This window comes from Callorhinus ursinus, unplaced genomic scaffold, assembly GCF_003265705.2.
Source record: "Callorhinus ursinus isolate GAN/ISIS: 27379988/994484 unplaced genomic scaffold, GSC_fseal_2.0 scaffold16, whole genome shotgun sequence".
NCBI classification, from domain to species: domain Eukaryota; kingdom Metazoa; phylum Chordata; class Mammalia; order Carnivora; family Otariidae; genus Callorhinus; species Callorhinus ursinus.
The window spans coordinates 31,225,181-31,251,735 of NW_027397078.1; the positions used below are offsets into that span (position 1 = coordinate 31,225,181).

General features: G+C 41.2%; 1 protein-coding gene across 1 annotated transcript; it reads right to left on the reverse strand.

Annotated features, from left to right (window-relative positions):
• Positions 1-1,905: 1,905 nt before the first annotated feature.
• On the reverse strand, positions 1,906-3,048 carry LOC112812863 (protein SET-like). The gene has a single exon (XM_025857841.2). It carries the CDS (start codon positions 2,981-2,983, stop codon positions 2,150-2,152), a length of 834 nt encoding a protein of 277 aa, XP_025713626.1. The 5' UTR covers positions 2,984-3,048; the 3' UTR covers positions 1,906-2,149.
• Positions 3,049-26,555: the final 23,507 nt, after the last annotated feature.

The window sequence follows — 26,555 nt, forward strand, 5'->3', positions numbered from 1 at the left end:
ATTTTGTCCACCTTAATATAGTGGTAAGTTACCCAATGAGCATCCATCTCAATTTTATTTTTTTTAAAGATTTTATTTATTTATTTGATAGAGAGCAGGAGATAGACTGAGAGAAAGCACAAGTAGGGGGAGAGGCATGCTGGGCTTGATCCCAGGACCCTGAGATCATGACCTGAGCTGAAGGCAGACGCTTAACCGACTGAGTCACCCAGGAGCCCGTCAATTTTAATTTAATAATCAGCTCCTAGAGAAAGGTCTGGTACAAAATAGATATTCAATGGATATTTGTTGAGTGAATGAGAGTTTTTATTTGCAAGGAAATCTTCATTTTGAGAACAAGGCTGAGTCTTTTTTTCTGGTATCCTAATCAGGGGCAAATTTCAACCTTTGTTCCTTTTGGCATTTGTATCTGATGTCTAAATAGGAAGAAGGCACAAGTCAACATAGCAGAATAGTTAGAGTCAGGCAAACCTAAAGCACCATAGTGATTGGACAAGTTAGTTAACCTTTCAAATTCTCTTTCCTTATTGTGTAAAGGGAAAAATATCTAAGCATAGAATTTTGTGAGGATTAAAAGAAGCAACAAATTTTTAGCATTATACCTGTCACATATTTGCCAACAGATGGTAGCTATTAAAAATATTACTGATATTTTTAGAGAAGGAAAAAGAATCCCAAGTGTTTGAACATCAGTTGAGTTTGTCACTGTTCTCTGAAACCATGAAACTTCAAATCTTATGCAAAGGCAGTAAAAATGTTCCCCCAATTCAGTTCCCTTTATTTACACACACACACACACACACACACACACACACACACACACATTTGGATAGGAATAATATTGAAGCAAAATAGTTTGTAGTTCATTGTATAGAGGGGTTGGTGTTTTCTCTGAGTCATTGATATTTTTGCTTATGTTATTATTACCTATCTGTCTTCTTGAGGACAGAGTCTTTTTAGTTTTCTTGATCTCTATGCCATGTGTGTGAATACAATGCCAAGAACTTAATAAATGTCTGGGCAATGCATACAACAAGGCACTCCCATTTCTGAGATACTGTTTTGCCTATTAATTGTAGATGAGGAACAAATAAAAGTCACTGCAAACTTACTGTTCAGGAGAGACAATAGTTTGGCGGTTGTACTATATAAAAACTGCTCAGCAATAAAGTTTGTGTTATTTTTCAAAGATAGTTACACTAATATTTGAGTGTCAAAAAATTACATTTAAAAAAGATTTTATTTATTTACTTTTAAAGATTTATTTATTTTTTTCCTTCGTGTACACATTTAGTTTTATTGTACCAAAGCAACTTGTACACTTTTAACGTTTAAAACTGAGCATCATCTTTCCTTTCCAGTGAAACAAAAAGAAAATTTAAAAATAAACAGGAACAAAATTACAATAGAGAATGTCAATTCCAAATAAGATCCTACAGGTTCTGCTGATTCTCCCATCGAGTGGCAGGGCTCAAGTCATCATTAGGAGAGAGTTTTATTTTAAAAGTGTCATCTTAAACTGCAAGGATGTCCGTTAAACATCACAATTAAACATACCAAAGGAGAAGCCATGTTGTCACAATGCCCACTTAACCCACTCAAACATCTCAAACCCACCTTTTGCTGCCCTTCTATAACCCCATTTTTTAAAGTTTTTTTTTCTTTTTTTTTAAACAAGAGAAAGTAGACGGGTACATGTTGGTAAATGCTAACTGTCCATATTCACATAGAGACACAGTGTAATCTCTGAGCCCAATATACAGAGAAAGGAGGAAAAAAGCTAGAATTCTATGCACTACTACACAGGGGCCTAGCACCCTCCAGCTTCCAGCAGAGCTAAGGGAGCAGAAGGTTTTTCTTTTTTCCCGCAGAGCATGGTGGTGGTGATTCCATAAAGTTTTTGTTGAGACAGGAAAGGGATAAAAATGAATTTGGAACAGAAAGGGGTAGAGATTCTTTTCCCACTGTATTCTGCTCAAGGTATTTCCCCCCAAAATAAGTTGAGAACCATGGTATAAAGGGAGAGGAAAGAGACTTCAAAAAACAGGGCGAATGAGCACAAGAGGAGAAAAAAAAAAAAAAGACGGCAACTTGCTCCCAGGGACTGAAGAAAATTAAAAAAGGAAGGTTGGAATCCATCAGTGTTCCATTAGTCATCTTCTCCTTCATCCTCCTCTCCTTCCTCCCCCTCATCATCGTCTTCATCTTCTTCACCTTCATCCTCATCTCCTTCTTCATCGATATCTTCCAATCCTTCTTCTTCATCATCATCATCATCGTCTTCTTCTCCTTCCCCTTCTTCATCATCCATATCGGGAACCAAGTAGTACTGTAACGGATTTGGCCAAATATCATCTTTGATGACCTCTCCTAACTCATCTGCACCTGCATCAGAATGGTCAGTAAACCAGGTGAAGAAGCTCTCTGGTTCCTCATGCTGTCTCTTCCTGCTGGCTTTATTCTGTGTTTGACTTGAACGTTTCGTCAAATCCTTTCCAGATTTCCATTTGATTTCCGTGGACTTTGAAGATGGATCACCACTCTCATTCAGATGAAATTCTTTGGAGAGAACTTTATTTTCGAAGTAAGGGTTTTCATCAAAATAAAAATCTATTCTGTAACCTGATTTAATATCTTCAAATTCTGTCACTTCAACTCTTGTCAAATAATGCAGCGCCTCTTCATCCTCCTCCCCAAGCAGTGCAGACACTTGTGGATGGTTGACAAATGTTGTTACCCAAAAATTGGGGATTTTGGCGATCAATTCCGACCTCTTCTGAAAAAATGGTTGGCGGAGTTTGTTATATTTCTGTTCTACTTTCAAAATCTCCTCACTGGCTTGTTCATTAAGTCTGTCTATTTCATTTTGTACTTCATCAGTATGTTCAATTGCTTCTTGCTGTTCTTTTTCTGAGGTCTCGTCGGCCCCGTCGTGGTTGGAGTTGAGCTCCTTTTTACTGACTTTGGCCGCCGGCGCGGACATGGTGCTGCTCTGCGGTCGGGGGGGGGGGGGGGGGGGAAGGGAAGGCGAAGGGGGCGGGCAGCAGCTTCCCCTCACGCCACACGCACGGGCACTCGATCGGTCCGGCCGCCTCCTCCCAGCGCTCGCTCTCTCGCTTGCTCTCCCTCCCCTGCTCACTCTTCCTCTCCCTGGCTTGCGCATGCGCTGCCCTCCCGGCCTGACAACGAGGGAGGGGCTGGGGCGGTGTGCCAGCCCGACCCGGGCTCCTGCTTATGGAGAGGAGGCAGCTCGGCTCCCTCACTCACGCTCCGCGGTCCAGCTCGCTGCTCAAGGTTTATTTATTTTAGAGAGGGGGAGGGGCAGAGGGCGAGGGAGAGACAGTCTCAAGGAGACTCCCAGCTGAGCAAGGAGCCCAATGCTGGGCTCGATCCCACGACCCTGAGATCACAACCTGAGCCGAAACCAGGAGATGGATGCCCAACCGACTGAGCCACCCAGGCACCCCACAAATTGAGATTTTTTTTTAAGATTTTATTTATTTATTTGACAGGGGTGGGGAGAGAAAGCGAGAGAGAGAGAGAGAGAGAGAGAGAGAGAAAGAGAGAAAAAGAGAGAACACAAGCAGGGGGAGTGGCAGGCAGAGGGAGAAGCAGACTCCCTGCTGAGCAAGGAGCCTGATGCAGGGCTCAAGCCCAGGACCCTGAGATCATGACCTGAGCCGAAGGCAGATGCTTAACTGACTGAGCCACCAGGTGCCCCCCCCATTTAAGATCTTACTTTTAAGTAATCGCTATACCCAATATGGGGCTCGTATTCACAACCCTGACATCAAGAGTCACATGCTCCACCAACTGAGCCAGCCAGGCGCCTCCAAAAAGCTACATTTTTAAGTACATTATATATAGAGTTAATATAACCAGAAGAACTCAAGTTATAGTTGTACCAGATTAATGTGATGGTTCAATAGATTTTCCAGATGGCCAGTCTCTCAAATACTTGACTCAAGTGTACAACCCAGTACCTATTCTTGACTTTCCCTTAGATGCAGAGCTATTTTGAAGGTAGAGAAATATTGTTTGGACCAAGTCCAGTGTGAATAAATTTTGTTTTATTCTTCAGACAAATATTACAATTGAAGAAAGTGTAGAAATAGCATAGAAGAGAAAGCACAAAATAACAGGCTAGAAATAAACCCAAATAATGGTGTTTCTGCCATAATATAGCATATGTTCTTGAAATACCTTACATTCTATGAAACCAGACATTAAAAATTAGACAGTTAAGGGAAAAATAAGGGGAAAGATTATAATATTTAGCCATAGTCTACAACAGCCAATAATACCCAACCAGAGAGAATTATGGAGAGAGGCGAAAGGATCACATAAACATATAATTACTTAAATCTGTGTGGCACACTATCTTTAATAAAACTAGCTTGGTCCTAATCAAATATTTGATGGCTTATTGTTCATGCCATTCTTCTTACCTCTAAAAATACATATAATGAAATGGACTTTTTCTTCACGGGATTGCAGCTAATGCAACATGGGCGAAGTGGAGGACGGATAAAGAGAACTCATAGAACCAAATTGCTCATGCACAGTTTTCCCTCACTGTGAATGTGTGTTTGTGTGTGTGTATATATATATATATATTTTTTTTTAATTTCAGCTTTATTGTATAATTGGCAACCAAAATTGTAATATGCATTTTCTTCTTTTTCACGGGGCACATGCCCAAGTTCATCTTATTTGAAATGCAAGCATAGGGAAGAACTTCAGGGAGATGGGAAGCAATTTCAGATGTTTCTGTGGAATCAGCCATTTCAGAAAGTTCATGTGGACTTTTCATCTTGAGATGAGGGAATGAGGAAGCTTGTTTTCTTGAGGAAAACAGAGTATTTAATAAAAAACAGTTTTAAGAAAATAGTGAACATAGTTTCAATCTGAGGTGGTGTTCAAAAGATCAAATAACCTTTTTGGTACCTCGCTGTTTTATTAGGTGGCACTGGCAGCTCCAGAGGAGTATGAGCCTATGATGATGGGCCACAGCCTCAGGGACCAGATGGGCATTGGGCATTTGTCCACTGGGTGCCAACACTGCCGAATGGAGTGGCATCTTCCCAGCGGAGGACTGGGCCTTCTCTGTCTGGGAGGACACATAAAGATGGGCACTGGTATATGGGAGTTGTGGTGGGCTGGCTGGAAGGCCACTGGGTACCAAGAGCCTAGGCAACACCCACTTGGGGCTCTCCAGCCCTGGGTGGTTCAGTCAGTGTGGGAGGGAGGACTCAACAGGCTTGGGGTAGCAGTTATTTACCAATGGGCAGGGGAGCATTTCTGAATTTAACAACCTGGTTTCAAGATCTTCCTAGTAAAATTGGCTTTTTGATGAAATTCCTAATTTCTTTAGGGAGATATCAATTAGAACAACGAACAAAGAAATTAATAAATAGGGCAAGGGGATTATAGGTCAGGGGCTAATACAGAGTTAATCACACAGGTGGAGCCCCAATCATTTCCTGCAGATGGCAACTTCCTCCAGTGCTTCTCATAGTCCCTTTATCCTTGAATTAGTGTAAATTGGTTTCTTTGGTTCTTTTCATTTCTTTTCTTTGTTGACAGTTTGACATATCTCCTCACTCCCAGGTTGCTTTGCTCCCACAGAAGATTAAAATTCTCTCCCAGAGAGCAAAAATGCCCACTAACCAAGATAAATTGTAGTTGCAAGCATAAGTGTGTTTCGTTTAGGTTAGCCTTGGGGGGGGGGTGCGCGAAAAATTGTCTGCAAAATTAATTTATGTAAAGAGATAAATTTCTTGCAGCTGATTATGTTTTCAGAGATAACACTTTGGAAAATGAGATCATGATTCCGTGAATGCTCAGTAAAAGATACTGTGCTCCAAACAAAATGTACTGCTGCAAAGAGTTCCTAGTTCAGACAGGCAATGAAAAGTAGTGCTTCTTATCATACACTGTGAAATTGGCTAATTTATAGGGTGGAATTGATTTGGATTTGAGCTTTCCAAGTCTTTTTTTTTGTGTGTGTGACATAGAATTATCTGCCCCCTGAAGTTTCTGTCAGCCGAGCAATTATTTATGTTGGCAAGACATCACAGTTCAACTCAGCTCTAAGCTTCATGCCATCATGTAGGACCTACAGATGAGCCCTAGACTGAGAGCCATAACCCTTGACTTCTAGGCCCAGCTCAGCCACCGGGTAGTTGTGGGTGTTTGTGGCCTTTGTGTTTCAGTACATTCATTCAAATGGCCTTGTACACCTAGTACACTTGCTCTCTTGACCTGCCTGGGCTTTTCTAATTTTATAGGATGGGATTTCCAAGGTAAAAGTCTGCAAACTATTTCATGTAGGAAATCACCACATACATGTTCTTCAGTGTTGATGGGGGAGATTAGCATGTCTCAAACATGCCAGCCTTATCAAATTACAATTTCCTTTTGGTATCTGCAGAGATACCAGGTGGTAGGGAATCATAAAAATTCAGTGGATATACATTTAAATGTCCATTTATTGGAACATTATGGGCCCCAATACTGTGGCTGCAGAATATTTCACTACTACTACAGAGTTAGCCAAACAGTTCTTTTCAAATTAAATTGATGTTGATGAACCTAAATAGTAATTTATAACTCAAGAGCAAGAACAACAGCAATAAAAAATCTCACCGACCTTGAGACACTCTGATAATATACCAAAACAAAGTATCCTTCCTCAAAGTTGGGGGCATGTCATCAGCATGTGCAGAGGGATTTTCTGTGTTCCTGGGGTGGGGACAAGGCCTGTATAGGAGAGGTTTCAAGTTGCCACGAAAGTCAGGTAAAGGATGAGTATTAGGGTATGAACACCAGATTTTTTAAAAAAGATTTTATTTGGGGCACCTGGGTGGCTCGGTCGTTAAGTGTCTGCCTTTGGCTCAGGTCATGATCCCAGGTCCTGGGATCGAGCCCCGCCCCGCATTGGGCTCCCTGCTCAGCGGGAAGCCGGCTTCTCCCTCTCCCACTCCCCCTGCTTGTGTTCCCTCTCTTGCTGTGTCTTTCTCTGTCAAATAAATAAATAAGACCTTTTAAAAAAAAGGATTTTATTTATTTATCTGAGAGAGAGAGCGAGCACGAGAGTGAGCGAGCAAGCATGAGTGCACGAGCGGAGAGGGAGAGGGAGAAACAGACTCCCTGCCTGCTGAGCAGGGAACCCCATGTGGGGCTTGATCTCGGGACTCCGGGATCATGACCTGAGCCAAAGGCAGACACTTAGACGCTTAACCCACTGAGCCACCCAGGCACCCCTGAACACCAGATTTTTTTTTTTTTTTAAGATTTATTTATTTTTTAGAGATGGAGATAGAAGGGGGGAGGAGCAGAGGGAGAGGGATAGAGAGAATCTCAAATAGATTCCGTGCTGAGCATGGAGCCTGATGCCAAAAACCAAGAGGCAGACTCTTAACCAACTGAGCCACCCAGGCGCCCCTCCCCCTGTCTTTCTATCTTGCCTGCCCTACAAAGCCCAGGCTAGGATAAATGCAGCCCTTATTCTCTGCATCCCTCCACAGGGGTTGTTGAGGGCTCCTGAAGAAAACCATCTAACTCTGCAGATTAGCACCATAAAGGGACCACTAGAATGCCAGCAGTAAGGCCTCAAGGCCCACTCCACCTCCCTACAGTGTTGGTTAAAAAGGCATAATTTCAGGGGCGCCTGGGTGGCTCAGTCGTTGAGTGTCTGCCTTCGGCTCAGGTCATGGTCCCAGGTCCTGGGATCGAGCCCCACATCGGGCTCCCTGCTCCGCGGGAAGCCTGCTTCTCCCTCTCCCACTCCCCCTGCTTGTGTTCCTTCTCTTGCTGTGTCTCTCTCTGTCAAATAAATAAATAAAATCTTTAAAAAAACCACATAATTTCAGAGCTGAACTGGAAATAAGAAAGGGAAGTCACCAACAGCTGCCAGAAAGAAAGAAAGAGGAAACTCAAAGCATTCACACTGATGTTCTGGTGGCCCAAAAGGCTGCACGTAAACCCATTTATAGGGGCTAAAGTTTAACATCCACAACTTAGAAAAAGATCCAGGTTCTTATGCCATTGTTGCCATCACAAAGAATGTAGATAGCCCTATGCTAGGGCCACAGAAGGCTAGGACTGTCCACCCAAGAGAGGTGTCCTTGGCTCTGTGTGAGGTGGGGAGCTGGAATTGGAATGGTAGACTAAAGCTGTTCACCAGGAAAGGCTGCCCCAATGTGTAAGAGTAATTAGAAGCCTCTGCCCATGGGTCTAGGAAAGAAGCAGTCTTGTCCCAGGTGTGGTCTGGGGTGAGGAAAAATAAGTCTCCTGGAGAAATTAAAACCCTAAACCTGTATCATAAAGGTGTGGAGCCTGAATTTATAGGCTCAACATGGTGTGGGAATCCCTGGCCAAAGAATTAATGTAAGCCCAGCAGTAGCCAATGCTGTAAGGCAGGTAAAATAAAAAAGAGGCACAGCTTTTTTAAAAGCAAAATAAAACTTACTACTTGTAGGTTTCAAGATCATGGATCTAGAAAGCCCTAAAGAACCCTCAAACTTTTAAGATTAATAGGTGAATTTAGTGAGATCACTATATATATATATATATATGCAAAAACAAAAAAAGTAAACAAAACTAAAATCTTTGTCTCATGCCTCAAGCCCACTGTCCATCCCATCACTCAACAATGATTTTGTCTTGTACTGCATAGGGAAAAATGAGGCTCTGAGTTTTGAGCTCCCACAAGCTTCCTGATTTCGTGACGTCAGACTTTCCTTTCAGCCCTACCCTTGCCTCCTTTCTATATTCATAAGGGGCACCCCTTTTTCCTTTTTCCTTTTACAAACAAACACCTGTCTCTGTGCTTTTAAGTCCCTTCCCTCCCTTTTCCACTGGAATGAAGTTTTGGCTTTCTCCACTATTTCTTTGTCTTATGGGGTCAACCTGGCTCCTTCCCTGTAGCCTTTAAAGATTCTCAAATTGCTGTTATCTTAAAAAAACGATAACAAGCCTTGGCAGACCACCCCCCCCATCATCTCTAGCTATCACATTTTCAAAAGAACAGATGAAACTTGCTGTATCCCTTTCCCACTTTTTAAAAGACTCTTATTTCAATCAGATTTCCCTTCCTATTACTGTACTGAAGTGGTTTTTATTTTTTTTAATCAAAGTGACCAAATGGCCTTCTTGACTGCTCAATCCAGTGGACACTTTCCAGTCCTCTGGCAGCCACCACCGGATTGCTCATTTACCTTACCTACACTTTGACTATGAACTTCCGGGCGTTTGTATAGATCTGATTGGTTCCTTGACTCTGTCCCTTATACTTACCCAGTCTTGCCTCAGGTCCTGTGGTCCTAGCTGAGGGTTGTCTACATTCCTCATGATGGGAACAAGGGCTTAGGAATTTGGATATTTTGGGGCGCCTGGGTGGCTCAGTTGTGGAGCGTCTGCCTTCGGCTCAGGTCATGATCCCAGGGTCCTGGGATCGAGCCCCGCATTGGGCTCCCTGCTCCGCGGGAAGCCTGCTTCTCCCTCTCCCTCTCCCCCTGCTCGTGTTCCCTCTCTCCCTGTGTCTCTCTCTCTCAAATAAATAAATAAAATCTTAAAAAAAAAAAAAAGGAATTTGGATATTTTACTAGGTGAAAGTGTGGAGTCAGGGCAGGCAAAGGTCTGAGATATAACATAGGAATTAGAACAAGACTATGGCACTGTCATTGGGACAGCCTCTGGAGGCAAAGGGGTTTTCTCTGGCTCTTATTATTCACTGATGAATGTATGCGTCCCAGGAGATAGGAAGTAATTGTAACCACGGGTCACTGGACTTTTCAGCTGTAACCACTGCAGATGAGTGATTGATGATTGATTTGGGGTTGGGACATTTTACAGCCCACAGGAAAGGGAGGGGAGATGGGTGCAAATGATTAAGACTGGATTTCTTACCAGCCAGGAGGAGCTAGAGCTCAGAGTCCAATTTAGGTTGACTTAAAGACAATAAAGAGATGTGAGCTTTCTTGCACAGTTAAGTTTGTTAGCTGAGATCCACATCTGTTTCCTATTAAAAATGTCCACTAATTGGTAGCCTTTAGTGTAGGGAATATCCATAATTATCTAGTTCCCTGAATCTGGCAGACTGTGGAACTCAGCTGTTGAACCAGAAATGGTCTGATGCACAGATTTCCATGATGGGTATGACTACTTCCTACTGCAGAGCAAGCAGAGAGATAAAGATAGTTGCGCTAAAGAGGTGAACTTGTAGGGTTATATGACCTAAAGAAGGGGACTTGAGGGACTCATGATTTTGCAATGGGTAGAGGCTGAGAAAGAAAGACATTTGGTTATTAGAAGCCCTGAAATAACATTTGTTCTAAGCAACATTTCTGCCCAAATGCATTAACTAATGCAAGAACCAAATTTGAAATTTCAGCTCATTATCATTCCAGTTTTGGCAGCACAATTTTCCCTGAGGCTTTTAATTCTTTCCTTGGAGTCCTCTATATTAACTTTGAATCCTTGATGTGTTTTCACATATTGGCTTAAAGCATCATGGGTTGTTATTTTATTTAAGTGAATAAATTGGCCATCTAGATGTATCTATTTAATATACAAATGCACACTTTCATGCAAGTAAAACAAACTTCCATAGGAAACTGTTCATGTTATCAAGTGTCATAGGGAAGTCATGCATATGTATTTACTCTCAGAGTCTGGCTTCTTGATTATGTTATTGTTAAATCATTTATTTATATCATTACCTTGTTAGTAGTGGGACTAGATGTGCTGAAGCATTTCTTTTCTTATTTTCCTCATATCCTGTATCACACACAAACAAATATTTAAAAGAAAACCCTGTTGATGTACATATAGGAAGCATTTTTCTAGCCCTGATGATCCCATCGGCCAAGTATCTTTTTTTAATTTTTTAAATAATTTTATTTATTTTTTTATTCTTTTTTAAAATCAACGTATAATGTATTATTTGTTTCAGGGGTACAGGTCTGTGATTCATCAGTCTTACACAGTTCACAGTGCATACCCTCCCCAATGTCCATCACCCAACCACCCCATCCCTCCCACCCTCCTCCACTCCGGCAATCCTCAGTTTGTTTCTTGAGATTAAGAGTCTCTTATGGTTTGTCTCCCTCTCTGATTTCGTCTTGTTTCATTTTTCCCTCCCTTCCCCTATGATCCTCTGTGTTGTTTCTTAAATTTCTCATGTCAGTGAGATCATATGACAATTGTCTTTCTCTGATTGACTAATTTCGCTTAGCATAATACTCTCTATAGAGTTCTATCCACGTCATTGCAAATGGCAAGATTTCATTTTTTTGATGGCTGCATAACATTTGTGTGTGTGTGTGTGTGTACACACCACATCTTCTTTATCCATTCATCTGTTGATGGACATCTAGGCTCTTTCCATAGTTTGGTTATTGTGGACATTGCTGCTATAAACACTGGGGTGCACATACCCCTTCGGATCACTACATTTGTATCTTGGGGGTAAATGCCCAGTAGTGCAATTGCTGGGTCGTAGGGTAGCTCTATTTTCAACTGTTTGAGGAACCTCCATACTGTTTTCCAGAGTGGCTGCACCAGCTTGCATTCCCACCAACAGTGTGGGAGGGTTCCCCTTTCTCCACATCCTGGCCAACATCTGTCGTTTCCTGACTTGTTCATTTTAGCCATTCTGACTGGTGTGAGGTGGTTTCTCATTGTGGTTTTGTTTTGCATTTCCCTGATGGCGAGTGATGTTGAGCACTTTTTCATGTGTCTGTTGGCCACTTGGATGTCTTGTTTGTGGAAATGTTTGTTCGTGTCCAAGTATTCCTCTTCTATATGTTTATTCCACTTATCTCAGTCTTTTGACTTCCAAATTTCTTAGCGCTGGATCCCTGAACCTTTATTTTATTGTGAACAACCTTCCTTTATTTTCAGGCAATGACAGAATTAAAAGTTTGGCAGGTACTTTAGAGCATTACTGCTCAAAGTGTGGATCATTTTGCCCCATCTCTGTTAACGTTCAGCCTCCATCTGTAGTCTGAATCACCTGTGCCCTAAGTGTGCAGGGTATGATTTTGCAATAGCTTTTTTGATATCTCTGTAGATGTCAGCTAGTATATGAGCGTCAACATGCTTAAAACCAAAATACATGCAGACATGGCAACACACAATCAACTCACCATACCCCCCTTCATGTGCTTCCTTTTCTTTACTGCGTTTTTCGTTAATGACATTACCATCTCCTCGGCCATCTCAACTGGACCTGGAAATAGCCTTGTAACATCTCTGTCTCTCAGTACTACCCCTCAATTTAATCAGCCCATAAAAGCTGTTAATTAAATTTCTATCAGGCCCTGGGCATAGATCCTTTCTTCCCTTTTCATCATCACTGTTCTTACTGTTCTGATTTACATTTTCATTGTCTGTTGCTTTGCCTAATGCCACCTCTAACTTATCTCTCTGCCTTCTCCAGTCTGTCTTCCCTCCAAGCCAATTGTATTATCTATTTCTGCATCACAAATTACCCCAAAACTTAACAGCTTAAAATGACAAACTCACAGTTTCTATAGGTCAGAAGCCCAGGAGCAGTTTAGTTGAGTGGTTCTGGGTCGGGAGCTCTCATGAGGCTGTGCAATCAAGGTGTTATTCAGGGCTGCAGTCATCTGAGACTTGGCTAGGGAAAGCTCTGCCTCCAAGCTAACTCACAGCATTTTTAGCAGGCTGTTTTTCACCACTCAGGCCTCTCCACCAGGCTGCCTTAGCATGTGGAAGCTGGCTTCTCCCACAGAGATTGACCCAAGAGAGAGTGAGAGAGACTGAATGCTCTCCCCAGTTGGAAGTTGCAGTCTTTTTATAGCCTAACCTTGAAAACGACTTCTCTCATTTCTGCCGTATTTACTTCATTAGAGGAGAGTCGCTAAGTGCAGTCCACAATCAAGGGGAGAGGAATTTTGTTCCATCTCTTGAGAGGAGGGATATCAAAAGAATTTGTGGGTGTATCTTTTAAGGCCACTACAGTTTGTCCTCTGGCCACAAATTATTTCTCTCTCTCACACATGCAAAATCCATGTCAAAGACCTTGTGGACATGTCTTTAAAATTACCACACCACCTCACACTTCCCAGAAACGGATCTTGAGACATATCTTTGTTCTGAATATTTTTGCTGACTCCACTTTACATATACAGGAGGGCTTAAACTCCCCAGGTCTTCCACTATCGCCCTGATTACACATTTTCCATCACTTGCTTATGAATCCTGCATGTAGTCAAGCCAAATGATTCACCATTTCGTAATCATACCCTAAACTTACAATTCTCTGTATCTTTGTGGATGTCATTTCCCAGCCTGGAAGGTGCTCCCTTATCTCTTCAACTTCTCTGCAAAAGTCCTAGCCTTACTCGCATACATTACTTCCTTCATAAGGTGTGACAGCTCCCCCCAAATAGAATATATCCACTCTATTTGATTGTAAATTCCTAGAAGACGGGAACTGTACCTTGTTCATCTCCATATCCCTCAAAACAAGAAGATTTCATTGCATCCAACAGATGTTCTACAAAGGTTGAGTTAAATTATATGAAGATAGTACTTCTCTAATTTAGGCAAAACACTTTGAGCTGTTTGTGTCCATGTGGTACACCAACACTATGGTAGCATTTTATTTGTTGCGTACAGTCTGTCTTTCAAAGATACAATGCCAGTATTGCTATGTGTGGGGCACCCTGACAGAATTGGTGGTAGAATTTCCAGATGATATCAACATCTTCAAAGTACCAGCCTTCTGCTGCTGTTTGCAAGGCCAAGAGAAGTTCATTTACCAACATGTATATCCCACAGAGTGGAAATGATGGAACAAACAGAAGTTTAATAACATGTGTGACCCACAGTTTGGCTGTCTTTAGTCATGCTGTAGGAGGACATCTCCTGTTTAATTTCTGAGCCCTTCCCCCCCCACCCCTTTCTTCCCTCCCTTCACTCTTTCTTTCTTTTGTTCTTCCTGTCTTGCTTTCTTCCTTTCATTGTCCACATCACTTTCTACTCTGGCCTGTGCTAGTTAGTTTCTCCCAACACGCTCTGGTTGGGATGGGATCACTGTCCTTTAAATTTAGTCAAACAGAAGTTCTCTCTTTGTTTACAGCTTTACTGAGGTGTAAATTACATACCATAAAAGTCGTCCATTTTAAGTGTATAGTTAGTGATTTTCAGTAAGTATATAGAGTTGTGCAACCATCACCACAACCCAGTTTTAGACCGTTTCTGTCACCCCAAGAAGATCTTCTGTGCTAACTGAATTAAAAAAATTTTTTTTACCTTTTCTCTTTTTACAAAAACAATACAAAGTCACTTCGGACAATTTAGAAAATAAGTAAAATCAGAAAGAAGAAAATAAAAATGATCTTCATTCCACAACCTACAGTAATCATTGCTATTGGCATATATTTAATCCCTCTCTCTATTTTATCTACCTATTTATTCATATCTTAGAAAGGAATTACTGTTTAGGGGACGCTGAGAAGTTAATTAGCTCTGGGGACACGGCAGCTACATATTAATAATTTAAAAATAGCAGGGCAGATCTCTTTTTATCTTACTGATTTTAAAGAACTTGACTGAATTTTTGACTTTGAGATAACCACATTACATCTATATTTATGTGTGAGGCTAAGAAGCCAATTAAGGCAATGAATAGGCCAGTGTGTAGTGGGATTGCAATGTGGCTTTACTTCCCCCTGTGTGGGGGGCTGTGGGGTGGTGAAGGGGGAAGGGGATACAGTGATTATGTCACCAGCTAGACCCCAAGACCTGACCTTCACTGCCCACCTGCCTGTACTCACTAACCTTTGTCTTATGTTTTCCCTTAAGCTCTTCCTTCTGGCTTTCCTCTTGACTCAGGCAAATGAAACCCTAAAATCATCCCCCAGGTGATGGCGACTTCCCTGACAAGACCTCTGCAGGCCCAGACTACCTAGACCTTTTGAGGTAAACCCCCAGTTTGCACTTGTGCAGATGGACTATGGAGTGACCTCTGGAATGACCTACAATCACCTTTACCTCATAATAATACTAAAATCTCTGCCCAAGGAGGAGCCTAAGCCTCATTTACATAACATACAAAGTGTATATAGGCATGTTTCCTTAAGTCACATGTGTGACCTATGACCACCGATGGCCAGGCTTCCCTATCTAAATGTTCATCCTAACCCTAAATAAAAGGAACCCATCCATCATCTCTCAGAGAGTCACAGCTTTGGAAGCCATTCCCCATGATCTCCTTATTTGCTGCAAATAAAAGTTTTATTTGTGTGGCAACTCAACCTGGCGCAGTTTCTGACTCACCAAGGAGTGAACTCAACATTGGTTCAGTTGCAGTTGTAGCCTATAGGCCTCATGGAAGATTCTAAATGCAGAATTCGTGAGGTGGGGTGGTGGGAGGGATGCAAGCATGAGAAAATTAGAAGAAATCTTGTAAGGAAAACATAAGTTGGGCTTCAAGGGCCAGCCCCAAGACTAAGGGCTCTTAGTTTCTTTGAAATGGGAAAATGGGGGAAAATTGAATTTAAAAAAGAACTGTTTATGAGGATGCAGTAGGAAATTATTGTGTCAAGAGTTTTCTGATTAGCTTAGTTGAGTGCCTTGCCCAGAGTAAGAGTCAACAAGCTAAACGGTAGGGCGCCTGGGTGGCTCAGATGGTTAAGCGTCTGCCTTCGGCTCAGGTCATGATCCCAGGGCCTTGGGATCGAGTCCCGCATCGGGCTCCCTGCTCCTTGGGAGCCTGCTTCTCCCTCTGCCTCTCTCTCTCTCTCTCTCTCTGTCTCTCATGAATAAATAAACAAAATCTAAAAAAAAAACCCAAAAAACCAAGCTAAACGGTAAATGAGGACTACGAGTGACAGTGCCAAGATGTGGAATTTTAGGATTAAGATGGGTGTGGGGCTTTGGGGATTCTTTACCCCTGGCCGGGAAGTTGGCAGTTTGTTTTGTGTTAGCAAAGATGTTGGTTAAATCGTTGCCCATAACATCTTGGGACTTAGACCTTATAGGTACTGAGGCTGAAGCTTTGGGGGAATGGGTAGAAGAACAAGCCAGGGTGTTAGAATATGCTGGTGACTTTCTGAGGCCTCCAGTAGTTCTTACAAGAAAGAGAAAGGCATCTCAACTTGGGGCTATTTTGAAACTTTACTATTAGAGGTCTTTCTGCCAGCAATCCAGATTGTCTGAGAGTCAGGATATCATGACCCCTGCAGGATTGAAAAAGGTGAATTGTCTTTTAGAGGCTAAAGTGAAAAAAAAAAAGAGGCAGGAAACAAAGTAGGTTGTGAAACTGGGCCCTCGGAACCACTCCATATTGCTGCTCCTTCTGCGCATCTTCTGCAGCGTGTCTTCTGCCTGATACAGGTTTAGAACATACAGCCTGTGGGTACAGAGTACCTGTGCCTCCTAATCCTGCTACTGTTTGCATTTCTCTGAATCAGAGGTCAAGATGGACACCATTAAACTGAAGAATGGAGGCTAGGCAGAGCACTATGACAGCAGTTCTTAGGTTAGGGTCTAAATTCATGGGCTGTGACTTGGCAAGATTTCTGACTTTGGTTCTTAGCTCAGAAAATGGACTGAATGAATATAAGCAAAAAACTTATTAAGCTTCTATAAAGAAGGTTGTGTTGCAGGAGGTACCCTAAGTCCAGTGAGCAAAGCTTTGTGATCTCCTGGTTAACCTAAAAGGTTATTTTCTGGACCCCAAACCTGCACCAGTGGGAATCAAGTTGCTAAAAAATGCAGCACCCTACGAGGAGATTCTCCCTCCAATGCCCATCTCAGATGCAGATAGAGAGGACGGTGAATAAGGGGGCTTCTGTCAGAGAACAAAACAAGAGGCAGCTGGTTTTCTGTAGCAGGGAGTTGATATTCCTCTCAAGTAGGATATACTGCTCATAATCATTGTGGTTTTTTCCTTCTTTCCTTTTTTTTTTCCCAAATGGGAATTGTTTTTCTAATAGTGGTCCTGTTTTCCACTCTCCTCTCCCTCCAACCTTTGTATACTGGATCTGTTAGGGTGGTTAAATAATCTATCCATAGACTTCCAGGCAACAAGGAACTACATGTAGACTTGTCTGGGAGATTATGCCCAGATATCTTGAGTAGAATAGTGTAATGAGATTTGGCATTGGGGCATATCCTTTTGGGAAGGGGGCAAGTGCAGTTTTGGTGACATATTGAATAGTTGCATAATGTTGGAAGGACACATTTTTAAAACTGTTTATGTAAAGAAAGGTTTATAGATGTTAGCAAGTCAAGGCATGGGCTGTAGTGAGTCCTAGATGCCATTGTTTGCTACAGCTGTGACTGAAACTAGAATTCCTTCCCTCTACTTTTCAGTTAATCAAGTCGATAATTTCTCTTTTTAGTACAAATGAGTTTGAGTTGGTTTTATTCACTTGCAACCGGCAATGTCCTGACTGATAGAACACATATATATTTAATACATATTATCTTATAGGGGAGGAAAAATAATTTTCCCTCTACTTGCTAGGTTCTTGGCTGAGTCCACCTGCAATAAAAGACAAATTACCAGGAGAAAAACAAACAGAAGTTTAATAACAGTGTATACCTCCTATATACTTGGGGAAAGACTCAGGAAAACTGAGTAATTCCTGGAGATGGCCCAAGCCAGCACGTTAAATAAATACCATCTTCAGCTAAAGACAAAAGAAAATGTTGGGGGCGGGGAATTCGTTATGAGAGGTTATTAGGTGAAGCATGGTAAACAAGGGTAAGGTTGTGATGCAGATTTGAGTCCAGCCTTCTTCACTGGTAAAGTTGTCTAGAGATTTAGAATCATCTCCCTCTTGCTGGTACTGAGGGAGACACCCTTACTAATCCCTTATATACGCAAATGTCTTTTTACAGAAGGGTTAACTTCTCCTGAGTTTTCAAAGCTTCACCCGAATCTGCTGTTTCTTAAAAATAAACAGCCCCAAGTAATCCTTATGCCAAAGAGGTATATTTTGAGGTGGCAAATTCTACTCCCCTTCAATCTTAAAGTCTTGTATGCACACAGTTTACAAGGGAAAATGGTGTTAGCAACTAAGAAAGTAGACATAAATTTGTAAGTAGATCAACTTGTCTTTTCAAATATAAACTGATGTGGGAAACAAATTAAAAAATTATTAAATTTCCTTACTACCTACAGCCCATTGATAAGCCCTTGAAACAGGCAGAGGGACCTTCCTCTAGGAACTCAGCTGCCTCGATATTCATGCTTTGCTAGGGGCAAAAGGCAATCCTAGCCCGATCCCCAAGACCCTGTGAGTCTACTTTAACATATAGAAATTCCTTTGGAAACTTCCTTTTTCTCTCGCCCCCGCCCCCACCCCAAATAACATGTTGATAATCACCCTCCAAGCGTATGACCCCTGGATACACATCTGAAGAGTCTTAGGATTGAGTTTTGACTAAACAGTAATAACGACCTTTCCTAACAATAGCTAGCCTCCTCAGAATCCTGGACACCTTGCTCCCAAAATACCTGGGAGGCTTTCGCTCTCCCTAACCCCCTCCCAACCTGAAAGTATATAATGGGCCACTGCTCATGACCCCGGTGCGGCTCTGTCTGCCCACGGGTCCCGTCCCCGGGCTTTAATAAAGCCACCTTTTCGCACCAAAGATGCCTCAAGAATTCTTTCTTGGCCCCCAGCCTTGAACCCTAACATCTTTCCTACATCATAAATTATTATCATTATTATTGTTGTTAGTTTTTTTTACGAATTTATCCTTTGAAGAGAGGGAATATTTCTGGCAACGTTTGCATTCAGGCATCTGATTAATTCATGGATCATGTATTTCTCAGATTTTAGTAATGGCCACAGCCATGTGTGGGTTTTAAACATAAGGGAATCAGATAATTTGTTATGGTATTTTAAAAATTGCGTTTCATTATGGGTAGATACATTTGGGTTACAGTCTAATCTTCATGATCATTTAAAGATCCTTGGCCAAAGAAATTTTACAGTTTCCCAAGCTGTGAATCTTGCCTGTGTGACTCACAGATGTCTAAAGATATTGGAATGATGTATTAATGCTGACAGAAAGATAATTGCTTTCACTCATAATTAAATTAACATTTTCCGATAATACATTAAATATTACTTCTCTGTTCAGGCATTGAAGACTTTGTTCCACACCATAGACCATTTCATTTCAAGTGAAATCCGAAATGGAAAAGATCAGGTTACATAGCCTATTTGCTAAAATTCACTATTAATAGTATTATTTTCAAAGAGCCCCTCCAGTACCTTGCTTGCTATTTTCCCCAACTTTCAAAATTTTTACGTAGTTTTCTCTTCTCCTTTACCTCGACTTAAAGGGGTAACTTGGAAGGTACCACTATATATTTAAAGTGTCTGGCCCAGAACAGGTAGACAATAAATGGTAGCTGTTATTACTGGGGGAAGTGGCGGTGGTGGAGCACTAGGAATCAACAAATGTATTTATTACCTTTATTCCTATGTATGAAATTGGGCTTTTGATAAATTTGGATGAGCCTATTCTACCTGGTACATGTAAAATGCACATGTTTCTTGTGCTTTAATGGATGTTTGGATTCTTTGTTTCCTCTTAGTTTTGTAAGAAGTATTCAGTTTGAATTTATATTATGAGAAACACAAGGAAACAAGATCTCCTTAAGCATGTTGGTATTTTTGGTGGGGATCTTTGTGCTTTCAGACTTGGTCCCTACCATTACTTAATGTTTAGTATCAGTAGATCCCTCTTCTTATTGCATATTTGCATATTCTTTCAAATTCCTTTCTATTTACTTTGGTTTTACTGAATTGATTTCATCATTGTGGCATCATGCCATGATAAAAATATTCCCTATGGGGCTGGAGGAGGCCTCAGCTTTGGTGGGCAGTGCATCATACCAAATTCTGTAAGCATTTACTGTTAAGCATCTTGCGAATGCAAGGCCCTGTAGGAGAAATATCAGTATGAAGAGGTGATCTCTGACCTCTCGTGTCTGAAATTCAGTAGAAATGATAAGACAAAATGTGCAGTTGACTAAAATAAGACAGAAGATATAGCAAAATACATGCCATTATATAAAGTGCTTACTCTGTGATTCACTCTTTTAAGCACTTTAAAAATAGTTAGTCATTAGAACTTTAAACAATTATTATCTTCATTTTCATATGGGGAAACTGAGGCACTTGGCAGTTAAGTAATTTGTCTAAGTTACAAAAGTAGTTAAGTGGCAGATCTGGGATTTGCCCCCAGAGAGTCCAGTTCTAGAATCAGCATTCCTGTATTAAGCCAAGGGCTGTGTGCCTGTCGAGTGAGTGATATACGTGTGTATGCATGGCTGTGCATGTGTGTATGTGTGTGCAGGGAACGGAATGGGATGAAGAGGATGTGGGTGGGGTGCCTGGCTGGCTTAGTTGGTAGAGCATGAAGCTCTTGATATCCGGGTTGTGAGTTTGAGCCCCATGTTGGGGGTAGAGATTACTGGGAAAAAAAAAAAAAAAAGATGTGGCATTTGAGCTTTATCTTTCTGTTTTCATGTGCTTCTATGTCCATTTTGTTACATCTTGATCTTTTCTTAACTTTCCAATTAAACTCTGCTTGAAACCCTTCAAAACTCCTGGACCTCTGATTTCTCCCATTAGCTACCCCTATCTAATCAGGTCAGAACTTTATGACTTTGGACCAAAAGCCTTTGTAGAATTTCTAGGGCAAAGTAAAAGTACATTATGTTCTTTAAAAAAGGTTATAAGGTTTCAGACAGAACAGAATGGAAATCACCGAGTTTGTGACCACACATTATAGAGTCGGTTTTATGATGGGAATTACCAAACCAATTCATCACTGCATCCAGTTGGTTCCAGTGTCCAAAATCACTTTAGCTCTGATTTTTTAGGTTGACTGAGTAATGATAGGAAGTGTGGATGATGTGTATATGTCTGTGTTGGATAATAAGTGAAGCAAGGATCTCTGCTTGGACCTAAGCTGTGACCAGTCCTGCAATTCACATATACTTGGGAAGAGATATTAATGGGGCATCAAGGGTCTGTAGGCAGGAGGGTTTGGAGAGGAATAAGAACAAGAGAGCTCAGGGATGACTGAAAAGGGCGAATTCTCTTTCTGTGGCCATACTTGTTTTTCCCTTGGCAAAGCCAAAATTTGGGGACCTTATCTTTCTGGTACCTTCAAAAGCAGACATATATAGGTAATGGCTGGGTTTGTCCTCTAAAAGAAAACTATATATATATAAAAAATGAAAAAATAAAAGAAAACTATATATTTTGTTATTTTTCTAATATTTTATCTGAGTTAATTTGGTTGCATTTAAAATTTTGATATTTAGTGGAATAATGCAAAGCATACTTCACTAATATCTAAGCATATTGCATTCTGCAATAATATCTAAGCATATTACATGTTATTACACATTACATATTAAAATAATATCTAAGCATATTATATATTATTTTGCTGTCTTTCGTCATTTAGCTTATCCCACAAATAGTTGGGGTAGGAGACGGGGACTCAGCTTTATGAAGCCACAGCCATGGCCCTGCCCTGAATTTAGGCCAAATCAGAGCAATTTATTGACTCAGGAGACTGTGGTCTTTTATATTCCTAGCATTTTGTGTCTTGTGGTATCTATGTTGGCTTTTGATTTGATGGATTACTGCTTTTTGCTCTGAACTATTTAAGATGGAAGGAGAGAGAGGGAAAAGGAAGGAAGGAGTGGGGAGTGGGGAGGTGGAAGGAAGGCTGCTATTGTTGGCTTCTGAGTAAGTGGTAATTATTACAAAGATACTTTCCTGTATATATTCATGCTGTACATGATTACAGAGTCCTTTTACAAACATTAAAAAAATTAATCCTCATAGCTATTCCAAAGAATGAGCAGGAAAAGAAAGGATCTATCAATAACAGGTTTGTACTAACCCTTTGGAGGAGGCAATTATGAAGAAAAGGAGACTTAGAGAAAAATAGGATGCAAGTATGAAGGCAATGAAATCACACCTTTGGTTTGCTTAGAGAAGAAAGAATGTGCCTAGTGGGATTTATGTGAAGGACTTCATTGCTTTATATGCTGTTGCAGAGAAGGATGGCAGTTCTGAAATTTGAACCAGTTGTGGCCCTGGCAGTTCTGAAATGAGTCATTTTGAGAAAGGCCTTTGATCACCATGAGCCCTGATTTCCTTATCTGCAAAATGGAGATAAAAATACTCGTGGGATATACCACCATATGGGGTATTTGTAAGAATTTAACAAAATGCATGTAAAAGCACTGTGCAAGTTGTAAAGAACTGTATGTGGTTCTACTGCTGGTATTTCCCTGATAACGAAGATAGGATCCTGTAGAGTCAGGAGAATATAAAACATAAAACCAAGAGTTGACTTCTTAAAAGCATTATTAGAGATTCAGAGTTTACTTATTTGGAGGTTTAAGATTTGTCTGGTAGAAAGTTGTTTATTTGTTTGTTTTTAGAAGTAAGATGACAACACTGGTTTCTTTGCTCCATGCCTTTATTGAAAGTGGAGAGGTAATATTAGGTTAGCATTTTTGAGGCACGTTTATCCAGATATTTTGGATAATGTTTATGCAATATAGAATTGTTAAGGATTTTCCAGGTAATGGCAGGAACCTCTACTGGGTTGGGTTGTTGGGTTTTGAAAGATCTAAGCTCAAGTCCATATTCAGCTACATAGTAGTTGTGTGATCCAGGACAAGCTATTTATTCTGTTTTTTTCATTTATAAGGTAAGACTGCAAGTTTTCCTAGGGATCATTGTGAGGATCGAATGAGACACTGGGTGAGAAAATTCTCTGAAAACTACAAACAACTCCATAAATATAAGGTGATCTAATTATTATCATTACTTACATTTAAAGAAATGAAACCAGCAAGCAAATATTTAATAATACAAGTTAAAGGGAATCAAGCCAGAAATTAATGAGGTATAGTCAATTTGGAGACACAGATTGCTTTCTGATGATTTCTTTCCATATGGTTTTGGTATGGGATGCTTAGTGGTGATAAATGGGAAACTATGCAAATGTGATGCATCTGCACAGTTCATTTCAAGATTCATAACTTGCCTTGCTGGCAAGCGATGAACTTCTAAGGGCTTAATTCAGTCTGTTACCTATTTTGAGATTTAGTGGATTGTTAATAAGTTTGATTCAGCCTGCAGTAACTCTATGAGGAAGCTATAGGGATAACTGAGCTCCAGGTGTCAGAGGGTAGTGTTGAAGTTATAACTCTGCAGAAAGGGCAGGGCTGGGTGGCTATCCAGGCCGAGTCTCCATAGGATACCCTTAATGTGGTGAATTTGCCACAACCCGTGTTCTGGATGTCTGCATTGTAGCATATGAAGTCCAAGTTTGTCACCTTTTGAAGTAGATCTTTCTTTTTGAAGTAGACTCACATTATCCTTACTCATCACCTGAAATCTAAGATGTAAATACCAATTAATTTTCAATGAGAAATATAGTTACCAAGAAGCCCCAAGTTTCCAGGTTAACATGTGAGAAGCCAAATTACAGTCAGAAAATTTCTTGGTAAATTTAGTATCTAAACAGGTACCACTGATCATCTGATTAGAATGTGAAAGCATTTATCAGTCAAGTTTCCTGGGCGTAGGCAACAAAATTCTCTGTTGACTCACCTAAGCAGAAAAGGGATTCACTGAAAGTTCTTGAATAGCTCACAGAAATGATGGGCAGGCTGGAGAACCAGGCTCAGAAAACAGTGGGAACCAAGAGAGACTATGACCGGAGAACAAGAGCGGGCCTGCTGTGTTCTGTTCAGTGTACCGCTGCTATCCCAACTCTGAGCAGATGATGTTGCTGCTACCAATGGATTCCCAATGCTGATACTACTGCAGGTCTTTTGAAAATGTTTACACCACCATGTATAGCTTTTCAACTGTCCCTGCATCTTTGTTTCTCACCTTCAAGATTCAGAAGCCCAGGTGGGAGCATCTGGTTGCTGAATTTAGGTCATGTGCGTCTACCCAAGAAGCAGGGTGCTAGGAGAGGAAATACATTGTCCCAGACTGTGCTCAAAGCATAGTCTGCAGACTGGTGCCAGGCTATGGACTAATTGTTTTTATTTTGTGATGAGGCAAAGAACTTGTGCTAGAATATAAACCAATTTAGTGCTTTCTCTATTGAGAAGACTTGGCTATGGAAAAAGTATCAGCTTAATTAAACAGTGTACTACCAAACAGAGCAGCACTTCCCTAGACTTCATGATGGGAGGCTAGGGCCTGTCATCAGAGGGCTACCCACAAAAGGAAGGGTGCTTGGAAGCTGTGTAGTCAAAAAACAACCAATGTTCACTACAAATGAGATCAGGACTCATTAGGACTGCTCCACCACAGAGACATATCTACCATCTGGAATGTGTGACTTCTGTGGATCTAGACATACTCCCACTTGGCTGGTGCTTGGTTGGGCTTGATGACATTGATTCTGTTGCTGCTACTTTTTTTCTACAGGGTGGATATCTAGCTATCCCCTTAGGAATTTTTCCTTTTTTTTTTTTAGATTTGATCTATTTATTTGTCAGAGAGAGAGAGAGAGAGAAAGCGAGCACAAGCAGGTGGAGTGGCAGGCAGAGGGAGAAGTAGGCTCCCCGCTGAGCAGGGAGCCTGATGCGATGCGGGGCTCTACCCCAGGACCCCGGGATCATGACCTGAGTGGAAGGCAGACGCTTAACCAAGACACTCAGGCGTCCTTTGGGAATGTTATAGACACGTTTTGTGCTCTAAGAGCAGTTCTGTGCTACTAAGATGAACTATAATGTTTTGCTATTACAGATTAATCTGAGCTGCTTACCATGTACCCCACCTAATGAAAGATTAGTTCTTGTTTTTTTTTAAGATTTTGTTTATTTGAGAGAGAGAGGCGTGAGAGAGGGAGCACGAGCAGGGGCGAGGGCAGAGGCAGAGGGAGAAACAGAATCCCCGCTGAGCAGGGAGCCCGATGCGGGACTCGATCCCATGACTCTGGGATCATGACCTGAGCCAACACTGAACCGACTGAGCCACCCAGGTGCCCGAAAGATTATTTCTGTATCTTTTCAAATGTTATGTTGTGGGTAGCTTAAAAGCATTGAAAACGTCTGGTATGATTATTTGGAATAGAATGGTTAATATTCTGCATTGGTTACTGGACTCATGCCATAATTATTCATTTTTCTTATGAGGAAAATAACTGGAGATGTGTTAACTTTAGTCATGTTAATGCAGCCTTCTTCCAAAGAGATTTGCATTGGTGAAGGGAAAATTATTTTTCCTGAGGCTATCTGAAGACAAGTATGTTTTAGGCATTTATTGGTTCAATTAAAAAGTGATCTTTTTTAGCTTCTACATCCCATAACTCCAGATTCAGTGGACTTGATTTCACCAAGTTGATCTGTTTTCGTGTTATGAAAATGAGAGTGTAGTAAGTGGCTGGAGGTGAAAGGGAAAGTAAAGGAGAGTGGGGGTGGAGTAGGAAAGAAATAGTGCATGAGAGGAGGAGAGCAGAGCATACACCATCATCACATCTGAAGATGGAAAGGGGGCAGATAGGTCTCCATCTTCACAAGGTACAAAAATTCTCTGAGGTTTCACATTTATGGTACAAAGATCAGTGTTTCAGCAAACATTTCAATGAATATTGTGCATAGAACAACATGGAGGGGGGAGATTGGGGATATTAAAATATAAACACATGCAAAATTATAACAGCATATTCTGTATGGTAAATGTTCAAGGCTGAGTAGAAACAAGTAGTGTTGAGAACTCTGAGAGGTAAATAAAGTTACCTTGGAGGAGTTAGACCTTGGTTAGACATTGAAGGATGGGATGATAATGTCAACAACTTCAGGCTCTGAGATTTTACCCTTCTTGCAAGCTAACAAGTTAGCTTGCCACAGTTGCGTGGAGACTGCCAGAAGACATAAGATCAGAGACAGAGGACTTTATTGCTCACAGCACAGCAAGCAGAATGAGCCAGAAATTTTTTTCTTATTTTAAAAGAGAGATTTATAGAAGGAATAACAGGGGAAAATAAAAAGATCAGGAAGTACAACTTGTTCCTGACACAGTAGAAAGTACGAATCCATATTGGGTTTTATTTAACAGAGCGGATGTGGCCCAGACAGTGGGGCTGGCTAAACACAATTATCTCTAAGATGAGGACTGGCTTCCGGCTTATTCCTTATTTATCTTTCATGGCTCACCCTGCTAGCCTTGGTCTCTGATTTCCATAGAGAGCCCTAGTTTTTTGTTTTTTTTTTTAAGATTTTATTTATTTATTTGTCAGAGAGAGAATGTGAGAGAGACAGAGAGAGAGAGAGAGAGAGAGAGAGAGAGCACAAGCAGGGGAAGCAGCAGGCAGAGTGAGAAGCAGGCTCCCTGCTGAGCAGGGAGCCTGATGCGGGGGCTTGATCCCAGGACCCTGGGACAATGACCTGAGCCGAAGGCAGACGCTTAACCATCTGAGCCACCCAGAGCCCTAGTTCTGCTTCTAAATGAAACACAGTGAATGAGGGGTTATTATCTAAGGGTCTTTTCTCTTTC

Coding starts and splice junctions, on each gene's coding strand:
- LOC112812863 (XM_025857841.2), bottom strand. CDS start 2,983: ATGTCCGCGCCGGCGGCCAAAGTCAGTAAAAAGGAGCTCAACTCCAAC.